Raw genomic sequence first — 22,663 nt, 5'->3', positions numbered from 1 at the left:
TTAACTTGCAGCCCCAGGTACGTTTTGAAGGTGGGAGAAAACTGAAGCACCCAAAGGAAACAACACAGACAAGAGAGCATAGAAACTACTTACAGAACGCACCAAATTCAAACTTGGGTCGCTGATGCTGTAATAACGTTGCACTAACCACACTGTCCTTTGTCTGAAATGCCAAGTGTAGCCATGCTACACTTCCTCAGTATTGCACATCATGTCACCCTAATTATTTGTGATCAGGCCAAGTCTTGAGCAGATGGCCAGGATCCATGGTGGACTTCATGAGGACAATTGTATGATTGAACATTCGGCATTTCAAATACAGGTTGAGTACCCCTTATCTAAAACGCATGGGACCACAAGTGTTTCAGACTTTGGAATAGTGTTTAGGGTAAAAAAAAAAGCAGCAGAAAACCTGTATCAGCTGTTAAAGAACAACAACAAACAATGGCAGTCTCCACTATGATAATGTTTTGATCAAAAGGTTACAGTACACTATTTTTTTTTAATGCAGTGTTGCTGGTCATGTTACACTCAAACATGGCATTTTAGTGGAGATGAATTTTAGATTTCACATGAAAATAATGTTTTGTACTTGCCAAAACAAAAAGTGATTTCTGCTTACAAATGAAGATAAACGTAGCACCAAATACTAGAAATTCTGCTATGGCAAAAAAAAACAGCGAGTCCGTAGGATTGGTGGTGACGATGGCTGTTAACAAACTGGTGCCCACTCGTGGCGTCATGCCGGTGTTCAAAAAGTTTCGGATTTTGGAGCATTTCAGAACTTCAGATCAGGGATACTCGACCTTATTCTGTTTGTTGCTTTCCTTCACTACTTTAAAAAGGGCACATGCTTTATAAATAAACTGGTTTTAACTTGTGTCTCCATTTCTGCCTGTAGTTTGAACCACGCAAAAAGCAGCAGTACAGGGAACCTTCTACAGAAAGAAGATCTTTCCATTCCTCCTCCTGACTACAACTCTCCTTTAAGAATGACTTCTCGTCCTATATCCGCTGCAAGTAAAACCAGACCCTACAGCATGGCGGTGCCAGGTTTTTCACAGGTATTTAAAACCATGCACTGGAGGGAAATGTAATTTTGACACTAATAATATCAATAAACATTACACGTTTGGACCAATTTAAAATTCCATGGATTTTCTGTAGGAGAAAGTGAGCAAAAAACTTGGCGGCATCTGGTAAGATTAATTTAAATTTAGGCTTTGTATTTAAAATAACAGAATAATCAAATGTAATTTTACAGAGAGAAAAGGACAACAACTGGGAAGTGCAGTGGTTCAGTCTGAGATCTGAGTCATTCATCGAGAGGCCTAAGTTTGAATCACACTACGGCTGCTTTAAAACAAACTCAAGAAATTAAATTAAAAATACCTGTTTCCTCTGAGATTGGGTGAGCTAAAAACTAGAGGGCATGGTTAAGGCTGAAAGGGAAAAAATTTAAAGGGAACATTAGGGGAAACTTCACATAGAGTGGTGAGAGTGTGGAACAAGCTGAACCATAGAATGCTACAGCACAGAAAACAGGCTCAATTTTAACAGAAACTTGGACAGGTACATGGATGGGAAGGGTACGGAGGGCTATGAACTGAGTGCGGTCAGTTGGACTAGTCAGAATAATAGTTTGGCACAGACTAGAAGGGCCAGTTCCTGTGTTGGAGTGTTCTTTGGTTCTAAATAAATCTAAATTTTTTAATATTAAAAAAAAAATGCTAGTCTCATCTCAAACATATTTTGTAAAAACGCATCTGGTTCAGTGAAGTACTTTAGGAAAATAAATTTAACCTTATTTGGCCCAGCCAGTATATGATTCCATGTCCAATAACGGAAATGACTGTTAACTGCCTTCTTAAGACAGAGCAAATAATGACAGTGTTCACATCTGATGAATTAATAAATTAAAAATCCATTCAGTTCCTCAAGACTGTTCTGCCATTCATGTATCCCAAACACTTGCTTTGAGCTGTAACCTTTAAAACTATAAACAAAAAGCCCTAAATTTGAAATGTTCAACTGGCCCAGTTTCTCAACATTTGGAGGGAGAGATTTTCACTGCTTTTTGTTTACAGTGGGTTTCCTGCCACCGCTCCTTCATTAAAATGCAGCAGCTACAGCCATTTTATAACTTGGGGAAGAAAGTGTGTTGTCCAAACAGAGGCAGCATTTTGCTTACCTTGATCGTTTTATATTTTTTTTAAAACAACGGAAATTTTAAAAGAGCAAGTTTCATTTATACTATAACGCCACCTAACAAGGAACTCTTGTTTTGATGTGAATTAATGCACACGTAAATGTAGACAGACTTAATTAAAAGCATATTGCAATTCTTTAAAAAGAACTAAAATAACAAACATCATCTTCAATAATTGTCATCCAAAGAGCAAAGTATTGAATCAGTAACATATATATAATGTAGCATGAGATTCAGGCTGAAGTTTGAGGCTTTAATTACAACCTAGTAATCAGTGGACCCTCTAGACACTGCACAAACTTCATAATCTATGTTTCTAGGTCATAAACATTGTTTAGGCAACAACTTGTATCAGTGACTCCTGCCAGCCTCATCCTAAAGGATCATTGACATGAAATAGTCATGAGCCCTCCACGTATTCTAGACCATATTTATGTCAAGACGGAAAGAAATGAACTGGTCCCGCACCACCTTACTGTTGTAAGGACTTGATGTTTGAAAATTGGACAGGGGAGAAGCAATTTTGAGCTTTGGGGAGTTTAATGCCAGTTCTGCTTCATTATTAGTGAACATTGGAAATGCTGTTCATTTACAGAAGAATAGATTGTAAGCATTGATGTCAACATCTAGCGGCATTTCATTAATGATTTGTCTTGTTCTTTCCAGGGTGTGGAGTTTGGTCCATCAAGGTTTTCATTGAAGTAAGATTCTTTAACTTTTTAATGGTACAAAAAATGATACTGATGCACTAACAATAACTTATAAGTTGAGTATTCCTTGTATTAATTTTCACGAAGGTGTTACGGGAGCTTCAAATTAAGGACTGCCAGGCTAAGAAATAGCTTCTTCCTGCAGGCTGTGGCATAGATGAACTGTATCCGACTAAATGATCCCAAATATTTATTTATGTTTAATTTATATTGTATCTTTATATACGTGACTGTACATGGTGTGTGTATGTGCAGTCAGGTGATAATGAGAAAGTGAGAAACAAGCAACAATTCAAAGCTGGGTAATACTGAACTGGTGTGAGGCCAGTCAGTGCCCAAAAGAACAGCTAAAACTAATCTAAATCAGTGTGTTTCTAGAAGTAACTTGGATGCCTCATATATTCTGAAGGTTTTGTGGCGTTTCAATATTCCTTAGTAAAATTAACAGAGCATAAGTTCTCCATTATCAGCCTACAAAAAGGGCAATGCCTAAAATCGGTTTTCTGAAGTTTGCTGCTTTTAGACAGAGTATGGCTAAACTCCGCTCAGTTGCCTCACAGCCATTGTTGGCAGGCTTTCCCCAATTGTAAGCATCTGACTGGAGCTTAATCCTGTGATGCTTTATCCCCCTGCACCTTCCTTTCTGCCAGTTGACTCCTGAATAGTAAATGCGGCAGACTGAATTTCCTGCTTATTGATCCAGAGGACACTGGACACCCATTGTAGTGTCATCTGTTTGGTCCACATGGATCTACTGCTTGCTGGATAATAGTTATCAACAGGGTGTGTTTGTGATAACTGTACAAAGTTTTTGTTGTGTTACTTATTGCTTGGATTTATGGTTGTGTGGTTTAATTTCCCTCTGAGTTTAGGACTGAAAGGTACAAACCAACTGAATTTTTTTCATTACAGTTCTGATGCCGAGGTTGCAAGGTTCTGAATTTAAAGTTCTGCCACATTTAAGGCCTCTCTAGATTAGTAAGTTTGGCATTTCAATATTGCCAGTCTGAATTTCATCACCTTGTCTGTCACTGGGTGATAATCACTCATTTCCCACTGTGGCTTTGCATTTGGGCAAGTTCTGTCTCACCTCCCCAGTCCTGATCTGTTTCTATGTCTCATTCTGATGGGGAAAAAAGGCCGATTTGGGTAAATTGTTTGGAAAGTGCTAATAATATCCAGCATGGAATGGCTCCTTCAATTCTATTTCCAATGTAAAGCTGTCAGAATTCTATCATCAGTGGAGATCCTTTCAGAATCCATCATGTCCCCATTGAAAACATTGTGACAATGCAGCATGCCAGCACTCTCTTCGTCCACTTGCTGCAATTCTCCAATTGATTAGCAGAAGCTGGCTTTCCTCCTCTTTGAAGAAATCCTCAACTCTTTCACATGGCTCCCATCAGGGCCTTGAATGGAAAGAATGCAGTGACAGTCCCTGAGAGGCAATACTAGGAGCAACCACAATGCCCAAGAAACTATTAACACTTTGGACTCTGGCTGTTCGTATCCTTTCATAATATATACTCCAGACAGGGTCCATGGGTAAACTGGAGTTGGTGGATTTAGCCATCATCCTAGATATTCTAACAAATTTAAATGTTTTAGCAGTACTTTTTCTTGTAGAACTAGGCAAAGCAGCTGTTTTTACCTCAACCTTTGCCAAGATACACTCTACAGTATGAACACCAGTGGGAACCAGGACACAGAGTATATGTGCTTGTTGGTAGTCCCGGAAAATGGAGTCCAAAGAGTTAAAGGAATGGCATAATAACTATACCAAGTAAGGTGGTGAATAGCATGTAATAGAGTGAACATTGGAGAAAGGTTGCAGGTCGAGAGAGCTGTGATAGAAGACTAACTGCAATTTTGAATTTGGAACAAGCTTTCAAGGGTTAAATGGCCTATATCTTGTGTAAAACCACCTCACAGATTTCTCATCTAATAACTTGTCAATTTTGTATATATTCTCATTAGAACTAAGTTCCAGTTCACTTTGGTGGCCTAATGTTTTGCGAGAATCAGCTGATATTTTTCAGTCATTACTTCACCACTGATCCACCTTCAGGATTGCTTTGCTGTTGCGCCAATCACAGATAAGCTGCTTTGACTGAGGGCATTGATTCACTCTGGTTCTGTGTTTCATGGCTGACAATCTGTCTGCTGACCTCCTGTGGCTTGCAATTTACTTGCTCATGCATATTGTTCCAGTAAGTCTCTTACAGTCCTGTTCTCATTTCAGCTTGGCAAGAGCAAATGTGCCGCATACAAATAGAGATTGTGCAGGCTGCAGTTTAACTTTATCAAATACTTTCCTCCAGTCTTTACTCCCGATATTTGTGGCTTAAACTTTTATGTAAGCAAAATATTCCTAATGATTAGTTAATGTTGAAATATTAAGCATATAAATTATTTTTCCCATTATTTTTGGTTATTTTGATCAATTTTTCTACCAGGGCCCAAACAGGAGGTTAGAATAAATTGGGCAAATTTTGCAGAAATTTAAATATATCCAAGCCAAGAAAAATTTCTGCAGCAAATTGATTATTCAGTTCTGATGTTAGATCAAAAAAGGCTCAAAGTGGGCTCTAGCCAGTGTGCTCAACAAAACGAGGAGGGGGTGGAAAATGTTGCTACACATCTTGCAGTTAGATCTGGGGCAGTATTGAACAGGGTTTAAGGAACTGCAATCCGTGCATTTATTAGTAAATAATGCATTCAGGAAAAATAATTTTGTAAGTAATGTAAATCCCAAGCAAAAAATTTAATCCTCACTTGTACAGTAAGTAAAATATTACAAATGCTTGGTATTGAAAGATTTTTAGTTTTTTAAATTAATAACTATCTTGCAGCCAACTACAGATAAACATTTTATACACAAGCAGGTCACATACCAGATTTTTGTCCCCAATATCTACCAAAGATGAACTTTTAGCTGCCATGAGCTCTTGCAAGCTGTATTGTCATGGTGCCACTGCTCATTTTCTCTGTAGAGCTTCCTCCATTAATCCATCTTTATCTCTCTCCCTTCCATCTACAGGGAAGCTGTTGCAAACGTCAAGTTGAGGCCAACCAAAACAAATGACAGATCAGTCCCTGCAGTGAAGTGAACACCGACTACAAGATGATTCTCACTTGCTGATGGCAAAAGATGCCAAACAAGTCTTGACCTGACTTTAGCCTAGAATAGACCCATCTGATGATGGTCACTAAAGTTGCACATGTACCAATTGCACATGTTGCTATGGAATCCCACCCATCCTATTCTCTGCTTTATACTTAAGGGATCGTGTAGAGGGAATTGTTAAGTGGCAGTTATGTGGTTAGGCCAAGATGTTTGTAATTTATGCACGTGTTCAAGAATTAGCAGTTAGTATTTTTTTATTATATACTTTGTACTTAATCAGCATATAAAACAATATTTTATTATCTGGGTCTTTGCAGGAGTTGGCTAAAATGTTGACACTTTGTAGAAACGAGAAAACTGAAATATTGTCAAACCAATTATAAAATGTATAGTCTGCTCTGTTCCCTTTTGGGGAACAAAGTAAAAGTCAAATTTTAAGGTTTGTGTATATAATTGACCTAACTTTTATTCAATGTTACCTCAGTTAGCAGTTGCTGTTTGAATCCTTGCTGTCACCCTCAAAGCTTCCATTCCTTTTAAAAATAATAAGCGAGGTGATGGCCCAGGACTGATGTCATCTGAGGAAACAGAACCCATCTGTAGAATTATAGGATTCATCTGTGTGGCCCACTTCATCTGCAGCACAATATAGAGGGTCAAAACTTCTTTCACATTTTGTAGTGCTTCCTGTATAATTTTTAACTTGTGGATCAGTCACGCAACCCCCTCGGTAAAACCTGGGGATAAAGCAAATGGATAAGGCATAGAGACATTATGCAGAAGGTCACATTTTCGGTCTTTCTGCTGGAGTTCAAAGTGCTGTGGGAGGGGGACATGTGATTATTCTCCTATTGTTTACTAGTGCCATTGCTTCAAAACGATAGAGAACTTTCAAAGTATATTTTTATGCGAGAGAAAAAAAAATTTGCAGATGTGGGAGCTACAAAAGTTGATGATTACTGCCGTACAGCAATGATTAGAGTGATGAATTACCTTCCAAATGCATTGGTCAAAGGTCTGTGGTTCAGTGATCTTTGGGCAATAGGATAATCAGTATTAACAAGCAAGGTGATGTACTCTTTCAATTAGTTTCTTCTAATGAACACGGTGTTCTGTTGTATCTGAAAAGTTATAAAAGGTATGTGGTTAGTCAGTTATTTTAAAAAGCTTGTTAATATATAATATCCTTAATTTTGTCATGTTCTACAAATTTTACTTTGGATGCATAACACTAAAGCAATTTGAAGTACAAGATATGTTGTCACCACAAAAGGGAACAGTGGCTGCACTGTTGGAGGAGTTGACACAAAATTTCTAAGGACCAAACTAAACGTCTAGCACTCTGTGGGTCTGTTTTTTTTTAGTAAAATAGGTAGTTTAAAAAATTTCTAGTAAACTTAATTTGTCTTCACAAAGTGGTTGTGGACAATAACGCAGAATTAAGCTCTTGCGGAGAGTTGCAAAGCAATCAATATTACATCCAACCTGTGCTGTTTCACATGTGGATTTATTTTGTAAACCAAACACTTCAATACAGGGTACTTACCAGCCTCTCTCTGTCCTGTTTTTTTTAGTAAAAATACATCCATTTGCCTTCCCAATGAAATAGCTTTCCTGTTTAAGGTGGCCATGTTTCTTTTCTAAGTCTGCATTAACCTTTTTGACTCTGTTACAAGAATATGGTTTAATTTGTGCCTGACATGAGCATTAAAATGTAGTAAGAGACTTGCTGGGATAATTGACATGATCTGTACTGCAGTGCAGATTTCAGTAGCTGCCATTTTTCATAAATCACCATGTTTCTGTGATTTTTAAATTGACCTAAATAGAGTAAGTTCCTTCTGATAATGAAAAATGATTTTGATAGTAGCTTGTACAAAATAAAATGGATTTACTGTTTAAGAAATATATCTCCCACTCCATGTCTTTAAGTTTCCTAATTGATGCTCATTGCTGGAATGGTGATACTGATTTAATCAATTATGGTTTTTACACGGCCTTTCGAGTCCGCACCGGTTCACTACCTCAAACCTCCCACTCTCCGCCAATAACCCTCCGACCCCCTCACCTCCATGTACACATCCAACCTTCTCTTAAATGATCCTGACGCAACTATCTCATTTGGAAGATCATTCCATTCTGCCACCACTCGCTGAGTGAAAAAGACACCTCTAATATTTCTCCTAAAGTGTTGACCCCTTACCCTTAACTCATGGCCTCTTGTTCCAACCTCCATCCCCTCAGGGGAAAGAGTCTGTTTATGTCTAGTCTCTCTATTCCTTTTCTAATTTTAAATACCTCTATCAAGTCCCCTCTCAAAATGCAAAATTCCCACAATACACGCTATGTAAAAAGTTCGGAATGGAAATGAGTGCCTCCTTCCCATTCTGAAATTTTTCCTGAGGCAGCCATAGACGATTTTGTGGACTCTAAACTGAACTGCAGGCAGTCCATAACAATGGGCTAAATGAATAGGACAACGTTGATGCTGTACATCGCACACAGGGCCGACATCACAACTAACGACCAGCCTTCCATATGACCGCGACTCAGGTATGCAGTGTAAATGTCCTTCCTGTTTGAACGGCCACTCCGGAAGGCAAGTGTGAAAATTATCAATGGGCAATTATTAAGGTGACTGTAAAAACCATAATTCATTCTTCTCAAAGCTTCGCCTTAGCATTGGACTTCCTATTTATTCCAGGCAACTGGATGTCTTGAATATTGTGAATAAATCAGAAAACTTTTTTTCATCCTACCTGTCATGTAGTTGACATAGATGCCATAAGTGCTCTGTGGTGAGTAAGGGATTACTCACGGTGATATGTGAGTTGAGAACCACTGCTTTAAAGATCTCACCTTTCACCCAACCTTAGTGGAAAAAGCCTGCTTGCATTTCATCTTATAATGTTGTATACCTCTATCAAATCTCCCCTCATTCTCCAATGCTCCATGGAATAAAATCCTAACTTGTTTAACCTTTCCCTCTAACTCAGCTCATTAAATTTGTAGGCCATCTTGCAGCCTTTCTCCTGCACAGACCCAAATGGCACATGAACACTTGCACTGACCTGTCATGTAGAAATAAATGGTCAACTCTGGTTCGGATTGGGAGGAGAAGCTCTTTCTGACAAGTTTAGAAATGACGAGTCATGTTTTTTTCATGGTTATCGGAGGGCACGGTATGATCCTTGGCCATTCGTCATTTTTAAAACGATGTAATTTTTCTTTTTTGCAAGATGGCTTGGTGACTCTTTGCTAATCTGTGAAAAGCTTGCAAAAGAGAGCTTTACATTATTTTGGAACGCAACAATAGTAAATAAATTGGGTAATATTCCCAGGTCCATTATGTTGGTACAAACCTAAAAAATTCCGTTTTTGGCCTTTACAGTTAAACGTAATCTCTTTCACCAGGAACAGAAACTTTACAAGTGGTGTATTTTTTAAAAATTTTAATTTAGACATAGAGCAAGATAACAGGCCCTTTCACCCATGAGCCGTGCCACCCAATTACACCCAAATTAACCTACAACTCCTGTTTTATTTTGAATGATAGGAGGAAACTCAAGCACCCAGATCAAACCCAGGGAGACCATACAATTCCTGACAGACAATGCTGGATTCAAACCCTGGTCACTGGCTCTGCAACAGCTTTACGCTAACTGCATCAGTGTAAAAAAAAATGCACGCACACAATACATGCATATGCAGTACTTACACACATAAAAAAATAGAGGGTTTGAATGACCAGTTCCCATTTAGTCATTCAACATTCTCACTACCCATGGGAAGAAGCTTTCTTTTCACCTGGTGCAGCTAGCTCTGATACTCCTGGATCTCTTCCCTGACGGGAGCAGCGGAAAGATGCTGTGTGCGGGGTGGAAGGGGTCCTCAATGATTTTGCAAACCCTTTTTAGACAATGATCCCAGTAGATCATGTCGATTGGGGAGGAGAGGTGGGGTGGGACACCCCAGTGATCCTCTCTGTCGCTCGTGGATTGTTCTGCAATCCAATGCTCTGCAGCAACTATACACTGATACAGCCAATAAAGCTATGAAGAAAGTTGATGTGATGGTGGCCAGAAGCCTTGCCTACTTCAGTCTTCTCAGGAAGTGCGGTCGCTGTTGCATCTTCCTGACAAGTGAGATGTGTGTCCACAATAGGTCACATATTAAGTGGACTCTTGAGGAATTTGATGCTCTCTACTCACTCCACTGCAGAGCTATTAATGTGTAATGGAGGGTAGAATCCCTGGTCCTCCTGAAGTTGACAATCATCTCCTTTGTCTTATCCACATTGAGCTTCAGCCTGGTATTCTTTCACAATTTCACAAGGTTTTCCACTTCTGTGGTGCGGCCAACCACTGTTGTGTCATCTGTAAATTTGATGACTAAGCTGGAGTTGGCGATGCAGCCATGGGTCAGTTGTGTGAACAGGAGCGAGCCGAGTGCACAACTCTGAGGTGCTCAATGTTCGGCTGCCAACTGGACAGTCTGGTCTTTCCGTTAGGAAGTCCAGAATCCAGTACAGTTGCTGAAGATCACCTTGACATTCTATAGGATACACAATAATGGAATGATGAAATAAGGCTTTTTTTAAGGCATTACAAAAGGAAGGAATAAACTCTTAATCGACCGGAAACTGAAAATAAATTCTGCTTGTTTTAACCCCAAACTAATGAGCCTCTATCATTCCTAATTCCAGAAGAAAATATGTGCAAATTGGGGGAAAAAAGTACATTAATGAAAACACAAATCTCTAAGGGTAAAAGTCGATTCTGGAAACAGATGTCTTCCATCCTGAGTTTAATGAGCCCAGCTCCATGGATACCATTGCTTACTTTACCCTCAAATAAAGTGAAACATATTCTTCAAACTGAAACAGCTTTACTTTGGATCAGTGGTTCTCAACCTTTTTCTTTCCACTCACATATCACTTTAAGTATGTCTTAAAAGTCTGTGCATTTCATCCTTTGAGTCCCATGTCAAGTAGGTCCATGTATAACAGGAGTGGCCAACCTTTTTTAAAAAAACCTCACATTCCACTTTAAGTAACCTCTATGCCATAGGTGCTCTGTAATTAGTAAGGGATTGCTTAAGGTGGTATGTGGGTGAAAAGAAAAAGATTGAAAACCACTGTTATGTGCACATTTTCATAACTCCAAAAGAAATGGGCAAATGACCATTTATCTGAACCAAAATATTTCAGAAACAATTGGGTCGAGAGCAGTGATTCTCAACTTTCCCTTCCCATTCACATCCCACCTTAAGCAATCCCTTACTAATCACACAGCAAATATGGCATAGGGAATACTTGAAGTCATATGAGTGGAAAGAAAAAGGTTGAGAACCACTGCTTTGGATAAATTAAGGTGCCGGAGATGAGTTGAAGGAAATGAACATAGACAACAAATAAATGTTTCTGCAGATCAAGCTAGTGTTGTCCTATGAGCAAAGGTTGAACAGAATAGCCCAATGTTCTCAATAGTTTTGAGGAATAAAAGGTGATCGCATTGAAACAAAAGATTCTCAGATGTTTCGACAGGGGGAAAAAACACACCAAAATGCTAGAGGAACTCAGCTGGTCTTTTCAGCATCTATGGGAGACTAAGATATATTGCCAACATTTTGGGCCTGAGCCCTTCTACAAAGAATAAGCCAGAAGCAGGAAATCTCAGAATTCAGTTTTGATGGGGATTCTGTGAAGATCTTCTCCCTGGTATCTGCAACCAGGGAGCATTATATAAAGATAAATTATTCCCCTATTTTTATCTACAAAATTATTCTCAGAAGCTCGTGAATCTTAAAATCCACATCTGCAAACCGATTCAGGTCTAACACAAGTTTTAGACAGGAGGCCAGAAAGGTTATGTGGATTGGACAGGATATTGAAATGGAGAAAAGATCAAATCTGCCATAATTGTATTGAATAGTAGAGAACACTTGCTCCTAGTTCTCGTGGATACAGGTAAGTGGATTTGGAATTGAGCTCTGTAAATAATGGATGAAGAAGGGGGGACAATAATATGCTTCAACAGTGAAGGTGCATTTCTGTGCCATCAGTGAGAGATGGTCATAGGGGCATTTGAACAATAATTATAGTACAGCAGGTGCCACTAGAGGTGAGGAATTGGATAAGATTCATGATGAAATATAGTTTCAAATAATCTTTCAAGAGAGTGAGAGTGTGGAGTCACCGGCACAATGGAACCGGTGAATGCTGCAACAATAATCACAGGAAGCTACAGAGTGTGAGCAAACAACCCATCATTGGTTATCTTGTGATGGCCGTGTAGAATTCTGGATCAATATCATGAGTCATGACAGAGGATTGCAATGGATTTGCAATGGTACTCAGGTGGATGGATCTGGCAGGGAACTGAAGACCGCACAAAGACCCAGACACTTACTTTACTTGCCACATTTACATCCTTCGACTTGTATGATAGATAGATATATCAATTTTTTTTTAAATTGCAAAATCAGTTTGAGATGCTTGAGTGCATTTCAGAAGAGGAAATTAAATTGTATTCAAGGTCTCAGCCTGTTGTGCCATTCTGAAGGATCATGGACTCTGCCTCCCCTTCCATAGACTTGTTCAATACTTCCAATATTTTTTGTTTTTGGGTCTGGTTTCAGTCATCTACAATATTTTTGTCCGTCAGGTCTTTTGCCCAAAGCAGGGGCACCAGGAACCAGAGGACATAGATTTAGGGTGACGGGAGAGAGATTTAACAGGAACCTGAGGGTTGGTGGGTGCATGGAACAGGTTGCTGGAGGTGGTGGTCAAATATTGTAATGTTTAAGGAAAGAATTGCATGGATACATAAATACGATGGGGTTAGAGGGATATGGGCTAAATGCAGGGAGGTGGGACCAGTGCGGGGAGGACATTTTGGTCAGCGTGGACAAGTTGGACAGAAGGGCCTGCTTCCACTCTGTAGGAGCCTAAGATTTTATTACTGATAATTGTGTTATCATTTTCCTTGTAGTTTGTCAGCCACAAGCCAGTACAAATTTACTCTAGTGCCCAATATTCACAGTTCACAAAAACTCTGCAGCCATGTAGCGGAATGGTTGCTGTGGCGGCTAGTGTAATGCTGTTACAGTGCCAGTAACCGAGTTTCGAATCCCGCACTGTAAGAAGTTTGTACATTGCTCCACGTCTATGTGGGTTCCCTCCAGCTGTTCTGGTTTCCTCCCACCCTTCAAAAATGTACCGGGGGTTGTAGGTCAATTTGGCAGCATGGACTCATAGGCCAGATGAGCCTGTTTCTGTGCTGTATGTCTAAATTTAAATTTAACATTTAATTTTCTTTCCTCGTTGTAAAGTTATAAATTGACAAGATTGCCTTGATTCCACAAATGAGTTAATAATTTTTTATATATAAGCTCTCTCAAAGGCCAAACAAGAGATTTAAAAAGTAGGACTCATGTTAAGTGCTTACTTGAATGTTTTGGCTTTGTGGGTTTGAAAGGGTTCATAAAATCAGTCGAATGTGTAATACAGTACTCTGGGCTCCACTAGCATGACTTTGGACACTACACTTGATCCACAGGGCAGATGCCTCATGTTGTGGAAACATTATGAGAGTGTCACAGGTCCACCAGCTGTGCACAATTTGCCCAGCCATCAGGCCTCCCAGGATGGTAAGCTTTGTAGCCTCTCCTTCTATTCTGCACACACAGTAAGGTTTCTGCTCTTTTTGCTTTGAACATTTATGTCAAACGACAAAGGTACAAACTGTTTCCATCCTTATGCAGGAGGTGTCAGCTTAGCATTCAAATGATCACATGGAGTTTACTAATTTCATTTCCTCTTCTGATATGTGCTCAAAATTTCAAACTAATTTTGCAGTTTAAAAAAAAATCATTGATACTATCTATGAACCATATTCATCATTTGGGCCAAAGGATGTGAAGATGGCAAGAAAAGCAAGTGTCAGGGTTTATAACTGGGTCTTTATGTCCTGTCGTTTGCATCTTGTGACTTGATTGCAATGTCTCCAGTTCCCTGCCAGATCGACCCACCGTGCTGAGAGCGCAGGGTATGTCTAAAACCTTGACCAGCTCTTTACTGTGGAATTGACAAAGATGTTGCCAACCCCTGTCTTTAAAGCAGTGGTTTTCAAACTGCCCCCCAAACACACATTCCACCTTAACAAGTCAATTAGGTACAATTAAAACAATGGTTTTCAAACTTTTTCTTTCCACTCACATAACACCTTAAGCAATCCCTGACTCATCACAGAGCACTTGCAGCATAGAGAATACTTATGGTGGAATGTGAGTTTAGGAGGGCAGTTCGAAGCACAGCCAGTTCTGTTGCTTCTCCTTCCCACCAAACTGCCTTTGAGAAACTTGTTCTGGGATTCATTTAGGAGGAGCCATGCAGATTTAGTGGAGTTTGATGAGCGTAGAGCAGTGGTTCTCATCTTCTTTCTTTCCACTTGCATGTCATCTAAGTTTCCCTTACTAACCACAGAGCACCTATGGCATCCTATCTTAGGTGCTCCGTGGTTAGGAAGGGATTACTTCAGGTGGCATGTAAGTGGGGAAAATTAAGGTTGATAACCACTGGGTTAAAGTTAATAAAACGCTTGCTTTGCAGCTCTTGACCTGCACCACGCTGGGCATGAAAGCTGAAAAAAAAGATACACTCCTGTGAAGCTAAATTTAAAAAAAAACTTGGCTTGATTTAAAATTAAAACTAGCTTCCAGCTGGTCTAAGAAAATCACTGAATCTACAGGAAGCTCTACAAAATCACAGTCCGCCCCTTCGTAGCAAGCATTTAGAACAGGCATTCTCCAATCCCCCATGATGAGCTCTATTTTATGACCTTTACTGAGTAACTGGATGCACTTGCCACAAATAACAGCGGCAATGTTTTTCTGACCTTTTTATCATTCCAATTGTGACTCACTTGATATGCGTGGCAATAGCAATAACTGTTTATTCAGATTGGACAAGCCAATAATTACTGTTTGCTCATGCTCAGTAATAATTGGGCAGCCGTTTGCCTTCCTGACAGAACCAACACCAGATCAGTGGGTGCAAAGTGCCTTGACATTTCTGCATCTGATAAATATAAACTCTGTGAAAGCCTGAAAGAAATACTCCATTAACAAAGAATCTTTCAATGCTGTTGAATTGAATTATTTACTGTCACGTGTACCAAGACTTAAATTTAAACATTCAACCCAGTTAGAGGCCCTTTCGGTCCGCAAGCCCGTGATGTCCAATCACATCCAATTGATCTACAACCCCCCCCTCCCCAGTACATTTTGACTACCCACTGGCATGTCAACTCACACACAACAAACAATGTGCTGGAGGACCTCAGCAGGCTGAACAGCGTCAGTGGGAGAAAAGCCATCGATGTTACGGGCCAGAACCCTTTATCAGTTCTTCCAGCCGATTGTTTGTTGCTCCAGATTCCAGCATCTGCCATCTCTTGAGTGTTTCATCAACTTAAAGCAGGAGTTGATTAAAAAAATTACAAATCAGAGTCCCCCCCCCCCCCACCACTATTTTGCAGGCGGCAAGATGTAGAAAGCAACATTTCTGACCAAAAATAAAATCCTCAACTTTCCTCTAAACAGATGGTTCTCAACCGATTTTCCCCCACTCACATACCACATTTAAGCAATCCCTTACTAATGCCTTAGATGTTCTGTGGTTAGTAAAGGATTACTTAAGTGGTAGATGAGTGGAAATATTGTTGAGAACCACTGCTCTGAACCTTCTTTAACAATCACCACCCTTCGCAGAGTTTTGACATCTCTTCCAAGGATGACTTCCTGTTTAATTCCCACATAATTTTACCACTCCAATTAAATATTCCTTCAGCCTCCAAAGAGATTTTGTTAACCTCCTAAAAAAATAAAATTTTCCTGCCTTGAGCTATAAATGTGGTCAACGTGTCTCAGGCTGCTACCCTCCATTGAATCTATCACGAGCTCCCTCTGCCTTGGAAAAGCAACCAACATATTCAAGGACTCACATCCCATCAGACTCAAGGACAGTATCTTTCCTGTCATTATCGGACTCTTGAATGAACTGCAAGGTAGTAAAATTAGGTTGCTTTTGCTTCGTACCAACTGAGGTCTCTTTCTGTGCCTCACTTGTTGTACTATGTATAAGCTGTCTAAATAGCTTGCTTGCAAAACAACCACCACCTCTACAATAAAATGCAAAAGTCTGCAGATACCGCGATTGAAGTAAAAAACATAATGATGGAGAAACTCAACAGGTCAAACAGTGTACTTTATGTAGCAAAGATAAAAGATACATAACCAACGTTTCGGGCTTGAACCCTTCACGATGAGGGGCAGCACGGTCGGCAGAGTGGTTAGCGCAACGCCGTTACAGCAACAGTGATCAGAACTGGGGTTTGAATCCAGCGCTGTCTGTAAGGTGTTTGTGTGGTCACCCTGTGTCTGTGTGGGCTTTCCCCGGGGGCTCTGGTTTCCTCCCACCATTCAAAACATACCAGGGGTTGTAGGTTAATTGGATGTAAAAATTAAATTTAAAATTTCTCCAGCATTGTGTTTTCTCTGCCACTGCATCTTGGTACATGACAATAAACTTGAATGTGTACAGCAGTGATCAAAACTGTTCTCATAGCATCACCAGGTTAATGTCTTATCCAAAAGCCAGCTTCTCTAGCAATGCAGTGCTCCTTTGGTGGGCAACCTTTTTTAAAAATTGAAATTTCTCCTTAAGCAATCCCTGCGTCATAAGTGCTCTGATTGGTAAGCAATTGCTTAAGGTGGTGTGTGAGTGGGAAGGAAAGATTGAGAACCACTGCTCTCGACCCAATTGTTACTGAAATATTTTGCTTGAGAAAAATTGTCATTGGCCCATTTCCTTTGGAGTTATGAAACCATGCACATAAAGAGTCAATTAGGTACAATTAAAACAGTAGTTTTCAAACTTTTCCTTTCCACCCACATACCACCTTAAGTAAGCCCTTACTGATCACAGAGCACCTATGGCATAGAGGTTACTTAAAGTGGAATGTGAGGTTTTTTTTTAAAAGGTTGCCCACTCCTGTTATTCATGGATGGATCAGCTTTGATGGACCTTCTTGACATGGGACTCAAAGGCAAGAGTGTTTACCCTGTTACTAAATGCAAGAGGAAAAGGTTGAAATGCACAGACTTTTAAGAAAACAGAAGAAGACAATATACAAAGCAGGAACAGCTTTCTTTGACAGGTCATTCACTGCGAATGAAACTGCAATGGGTCCAAAAGCAAAATACTGCAGATGCAGCAAATGTGAAACCAAAGCAGAAACTGCTGGAAATACTCTATCAATAAGGTAGCATCTGTGGAGCAAGAAGCAGAGTAAACATTGCAGGTCAATGGACTTTCGCTGGAAAAGCTCATTTGAAAAGTAGTGTTCATCTTATTCCTGAGTAAGTCCAACAGAAGACGTTTGGTGGTGGTGGTGGAAATGTGGAAGAGACAATATTTCGGTGTGAACCAAACAAAATGTTCTATCATTCTCACAGCTGAATCTTTTGTCCCCAAGATGAAATGATAATAAAGGAAAGCAAGAGGAATCTGGAATTCCAAGAGACATTGTCTACTAACCTGCATCTTGTGTGGACATTTCCTCTAATTCTTCAGATGCACGGAGCGTTTGACTGGATTCCCTGTCAGCATTCAGACGCAAAGGGGAGTGAGGTCTCACTTTTGTACACAGGCTGCCCGGAATCCACTTGGAAAGTTTTCCAAACTACAAGCACAAAACTGAAGCATTTTTACATCAGATTCACAGAGGTTTTCAGTCTTTGAGCTGATATAAACATTCCCACACCTCCACAATGAGCATTAATTGTCAGTAAATGAATCTCTGATTGAGTTTGTTGTTTACGAGTGCCTCACACTCAGGGAACTGTGCATCTCCAGTTACAACTCGGCAGCTGCATTAAAGCCTGCTTTCCTGCCATTGGAGAGATCCAATAAAAAAAAATGAACCACCAGGAAATGACTGCCTATTAAAGAAGAAACTATTTTAAAATTTGAAGTGGAATCATACGTTAACATTTTCAGGTCAATGAGATTCGGTGGAATCTCATTGGTACAGATTAGATGGGATGAAGGGCCTGTTTCTGTGGACTATAGTTCTACTATGCAATGTTCAGAAAAATCAATTTTTAAAAAACTCAATGAAAACCAAATCTTAAAAATAGGGTCATCAGGAACTTTAGAGAATAGAGTTATGGAGTAATTCATCAAGTCAGCCCAACTATCTAATCTCTACCTCGTCTGGCAGGGTATTCCAGATCCTACCACGATCTTGGGGAGAAAAAATCCCTCCAACCCTTTAGCTCTGCTGCCAATTTCTTTTAAAATTATCAACCCATTTCACGCCCTTCATGGTTTTGGACTTCGCAACTCCCCGATTACTCCATTCCCAAGGAAAACAAAGGCAGCTCCATTCCAGGCAAGACCTGTGCACCCTCTCCACTGCAGCCACATTCCTCCTACTGGGTGGTGATCAATGCAACATACGGAACTGCAGTCATGGTCTCCCTGATCTTTATAACATTGTACCATACCCCCCCCCCCTTGGATTCGCTGTCACACCCAATGAACGAAGAGCCCCTTGTGATGCCACCTCGGTATCTATACCTAGAATCCCATGGTCCTGTTTCTCCATGGCTCTTATTTTCATTCTGTACGTCCCATCTTTATTGGTGCTCCCAAAATACCTCTGTTATACTTACTGGGGTTATATTCCACCTGGCCATCTCTCCAATACTGTTTGCTAGTCAATTAACTGCTATTAATAATGGCGATTTTCATGACAGTTGGGGTCCTGCAATTGGGCATTCTTCAAGAAAAACAGTTTGAGAACAAGGGGAAATGAGACAGCAAAAAAAATTGAAAAATTGAAACACTCGCATTAGGTCTCTTTATTATAAACTAAAAACAAACTTGATACTTATAAAAGTCAATTCAAATTCACCCTTCAACATGTCCCAAAGTGCTTTACATTTGAGGTGCTGTCAATGCTGTTAATGTAGGAAATGCAGTCATTAATTTGCTGCCACAATGTGTTAATTTTGGTTGAGAGCTAACTGCAAATCAGTGCATTCAGAGAGATTCCTCTCTCCTTCATCCAGGGAATGCAGTTAGCAATTTTTACATTGGTGGCCAAGCTATAATGTAGAAGCATAGGAGAGTAGGCCTTTCAGCCCTTTGACCCTGTTCTACCATTCAATGTAATCATGGCTGACCGAGCCCAAAACCATATCCTCACCCTTCCCCTCAATGTTTTTTGAGCTTAGAAATCCTTTCACCTCCTCCTGAAATGTATTCAGTGATTTTAATCTCCACAGCTTTCTGGGGGAGAGGGAATTGCACAAGTTCATGCTCTCTGAGTAAAGACATTCCTCCTAAATAATTTACCCCAAATCCTGAGATTCTTGTTCCTGAACCAGCCACCTCCAGCCAGGGAAGAGCCCGCAAAGGTACATCTCCTGACTAGCCCCACTCCCTCATCCTTGAGGCAGAGAATCGCCCTCAAGCCCCAGAACATCCTCGCTCTGAGGTAGGAGACTACGGTTCAGGAAGAGATGATATTTCTGTCACTAGGTCAGGATTTGTCTGCTGCAAAGTCTCCTCCGACAGCAATGAGCCAGTTGTAGTGAGGGAGTATTGCACTGTTCCTATCAATGACACATTAAACCTGAACACTTCCTCTGAAGTAATCAGTGCTTCCGGTCTGTATCGCAGCCGCAAGCAAATTGAAACTCAACACTTGACAACATCTAGCAGCTCTTGTTCAGTTTGCTAATTCAGCTTCTAATTGGTTAATTTATCAACACAAACCCCGTTTTTTTTCCTCCATATTAATTTCCCCAGTGTTTTGTGGATTATAATCGAGGTCTACCTTCTATTCAAACCACGAGGCAGTGACTCAAAACTGCACCTGTTAAACCCCCACCTTTCATTGTGCAGGCCCACTTACCACAAAGGAGGATGTTCACCCCTTCAAATCTATGCCAGCTCCCATCAATTTCATACCCATGCTAATGTCCTTGTCTTCCTTACTGCATCTTATTCTTTCTATTCTGTGCTGGCATTCCCTATTCCTGGGTAAATCCAGGAGAGCCCTGGACCATTCGGAGACAATGGTCAGGGTATCAGCCACTGAACCATAGTCAAAACCCATTGTGGGGGGGGGTTGAGAAATGAGACAACAGCTTCCGTCGATGGACGGACTTAGTTAGCTGCTTAGAGCCCACCACAATACGACTCCAACAGCGAAGAGCCGGCCAGCAGTGCAAGTGGGGAAGGGAAAGGGGAGAAGCAGTCAGAACAGAATGAGGCACTCTCACCAAGAGTATATAGAGGAAAGAGTCAGAAAGGAAAGGAAAGCAAATATAAGATATCGTAAAAAGTTTATTAGTCTGGTGATTGAAGCCACATGCTGGTAGCTAGATGGAAATAAAACATTGAACTAGCATTAATGACCCGTATTGATTAATTAACAGAATACTAACAGCTGTAACACTTCAAAAGATAGCCCCACTGACTGATATCATGCAACTGGTTAATCCTTTTTTTTTAAATCTAGTAGATGTTGCATCCTTAAAGCAGAATGAAGGCAGAAAGTGCTTATTTGCACCTTTCTAAAATTTATACTATGACACAAGAGCTTACAGCCATACAGATAAGCAACTAACATCGCTTGGAGTTGCACAATTTTTTTACATCTCTTTGGCAACATTTACAATATATTCATCAGTAGTCTGACTGGTTTTACAAAAATAGTATAGAGATTGCCGTTTAACTGGTTTTCTACACTATTCAATATCAAACGGATAAAGGTGGAACATTAAATATTGTGGACTGAATACTGTGAGGCATGATTGGTACAAGATGTGAGCAGAAAAAGGTTAATAAATAGTTGCATCCAAGCACATCGTTCAGGAGCCTGAGCGGTGGAGGATTATAAGCAGATGGTGTTATTTGCAAAATGTGGTTCAATATAAATGAAGGCCAAACAGTCTGCGGTGTGTCTTTTCAGGAAACCTTCACAGTTGCTCTGCACTTTAAACATCAGGCGCTTCCCTGGGGTAGACGTGGAGCTGGCGATGTGTGTGGTCTCCTCCAGGTCAATGATATCCCCCCCACTCCACCCCACCCCCCCCCAACATAATCCAACCCACCTGCGCTGGAGGTGGCAGCAATGCCAGGGATCAGGTTAACCTGCAGTGACCGCACCTGATTTGAAGAAATCCCCAATGTAATGCGGAAAGGAGGAGGGGGGTGGGATCCGAATGAGGAGGAGGAGAAGGGTCGTGAGCCGCCGAAGCCACCACAATGCGTCCGTCCGCGCTTATATAGCAGCTGAAATTCGTGATCCATTCAATTCCAGACCATTAAAGTCATCCAGCAATTCCTATTCTTGTCGGACTTGTCTATTTGCTGTTTGTTTCCAAATATAAAAGGGAATTCACAATTCCATCGGTGTCCCAGTGAGTCATTCTCTTTCCCCCTGCTCAGTGGTGCCTGCAAGAGGTTACGGAGAAGAGAGATTAGTCCCTACCCTCCATGGTGATGTCTGCAATGATACAAGTTTACTCTTGCCCTCAGCCAATCAAATGAGAGAAAGGTATCAGCCAATTTGCATCTTGGAGATGGTGCTGGTGACTGGACAGGGAAACACAAAAGCTGCAGATGTTGCAGTCTTGAGCAGACAAAGAACATTGGGTCAGGCAGCATCCGCGGGTAGAAATGGTCAGTCAACATTTCAGGTCGAGAGTAAGACAACATTAAATACCTCAAGTGGGAAAGAAGCTGAGGAAGTGGCTCAGAGGTGATGGGGAATAGGGCAAAAGGGGAGGGAAATGGAGAGACAGGAAGAGGAAGAGACCAGGAGGGGGTGGGGAAGGAAAAGACGGAGCAAAAATAATTGAGAGCGTGAATAGTAAAGAGGAGGTGGAAACAGTGGAAGCAGATGGGGGTACCCACGCCAGCAAATCACTGTTTATGCCATTAGGTTTAGTGACCAAACTCTCAAGATTTAGAAGCAACAAATAATCAGCCGGAGGAACTCAGCAGGTCGAGCAGCGTCCATGGGAGAGAGAGCAGTGAACTCTTCGCATCTGAACCCTTCCACAGCTCACTCATGCTTGATCCTGAGTTCCTCCAGCAGATGGTTTTATTTTTGAAAAGAAAACATTATTCACGTGTGTGTGTGTGTGTGTGTTATATACACGCGCGCGCAATAACAGTGAAAACCCTTCCCATGTTCTTTTTTATTGCCATTCAGTTTTCCATTTGGATTCTGTGCATTGTAGTGTTAGTCAATCATTGAACTTTATTGACATTAATGTAGTTCCCCCCCCCACCCCCGGCATCCCTTCAGTTGTTTGAGGGGCTTCCCTGCCAGTCTCAGACCCTCAGGTTTCAGTAACGGGAGAACCCCAGACCATGGTCCTTTCTCACAGAACTCCTGTCTTGACCGTGCTCAGACTCCATTCTCTTACCACCGATAAGACCAGGATAGATGTTCACAAGCTTGGAACAAGACTTTAATCTGGGTGGAGAGGTTTAGTGAGGAAATCTCAGTGTTTAGGGCTGAGGCAGATGGA

At 40.7% G+C, this 22,663-nt stretch overlaps 2 protein-coding genes across 13 annotated transcripts in view; one reads left to right on the top strand and one right to left on the bottom strand.

The window, feature by feature from the left end:
• LOC138759472 (BAR/IMD domain-containing adapter protein 2-like) overlaps positions 1 to 7,954 on the top strand; it is a 90,158-nt gene extending 82,204 nt beyond the window's left edge. For 3 of the 5 annotated variants that reach the window (XM_069929953.1, XM_069929951.1, XM_069929949.1), the window contains 3 exons: positions 902 to 1,064; positions 2,876 to 2,910; positions 5,960 to 7,954. In XM_069929953.1, coding sequence (XP_069786054.1) covers positions 902 to 1,064; positions 2,876 to 2,910; positions 5,960 to 6,029 — 268 coding nt within the window. In that variant the 3' untranslated portion in view covers positions 6,030 to 7,954. Of the gene's footprint in view, positions 1 to 901; positions 1,065 to 2,875; positions 2,911 to 3,831; positions 3,898 to 5,959 lie in introns of all 5 variants that reach the window. The other 2 variants (XM_069929952.1, XM_069929950.1) reach the window with 1 other exon arrangement.
• The window catches only part of aatkb (apoptosis-associated tyrosine kinase b), an 88,261-nt gene continuing 71,792 nt past the window's right edge, over positions 6,195 to 22,663 (bottom strand). For 3 of the 8 annotated variants that reach the window (XR_011354854.1, XR_011354858.1, XR_011354857.1), the window contains 5 exons: positions 21,291 to 21,578; positions 17,646 to 17,790; positions 9,118 to 9,319; positions 7,040 to 7,167; positions 6,195 to 6,783 (listed from right to left, as the gene is read on the bottom strand). Coding sequence is in view for 1 of the 8 variants with exons in the window: in XM_069929948.1 (XP_069786049.1) it covers positions 21,550 to 21,578 (29 nt within the window). In the remaining 7 variants the exon portion in view is untranslated. Of the gene's footprint in view, positions 6,784 to 7,039; positions 7,168 to 9,117; positions 9,320 to 17,645; positions 17,791 to 18,949; positions 21,579 to 22,663 lie in introns of those variants that run through there. The other 5 variants (XR_011354860.1, XR_011354859.1, XR_011354855.1 and 2 more) reach the window with 4 other exon arrangements.

The sequence above is a fragment of the Narcine bancroftii genome, chromosome 3 (genome assembly GCF_036971445.1).
Source record: "Narcine bancroftii isolate sNarBan1 chromosome 3, sNarBan1.hap1, whole genome shotgun sequence".
Taxonomy (NCBI): domain Eukaryota; kingdom Metazoa; phylum Chordata; class Chondrichthyes; order Torpediniformes; family Narcinidae; genus Narcine; species Narcine bancroftii.
Note: the sequence above shows the minus strand (reverse complement) of the source record. Positions and strands in the feature narration are given on the sequence as shown.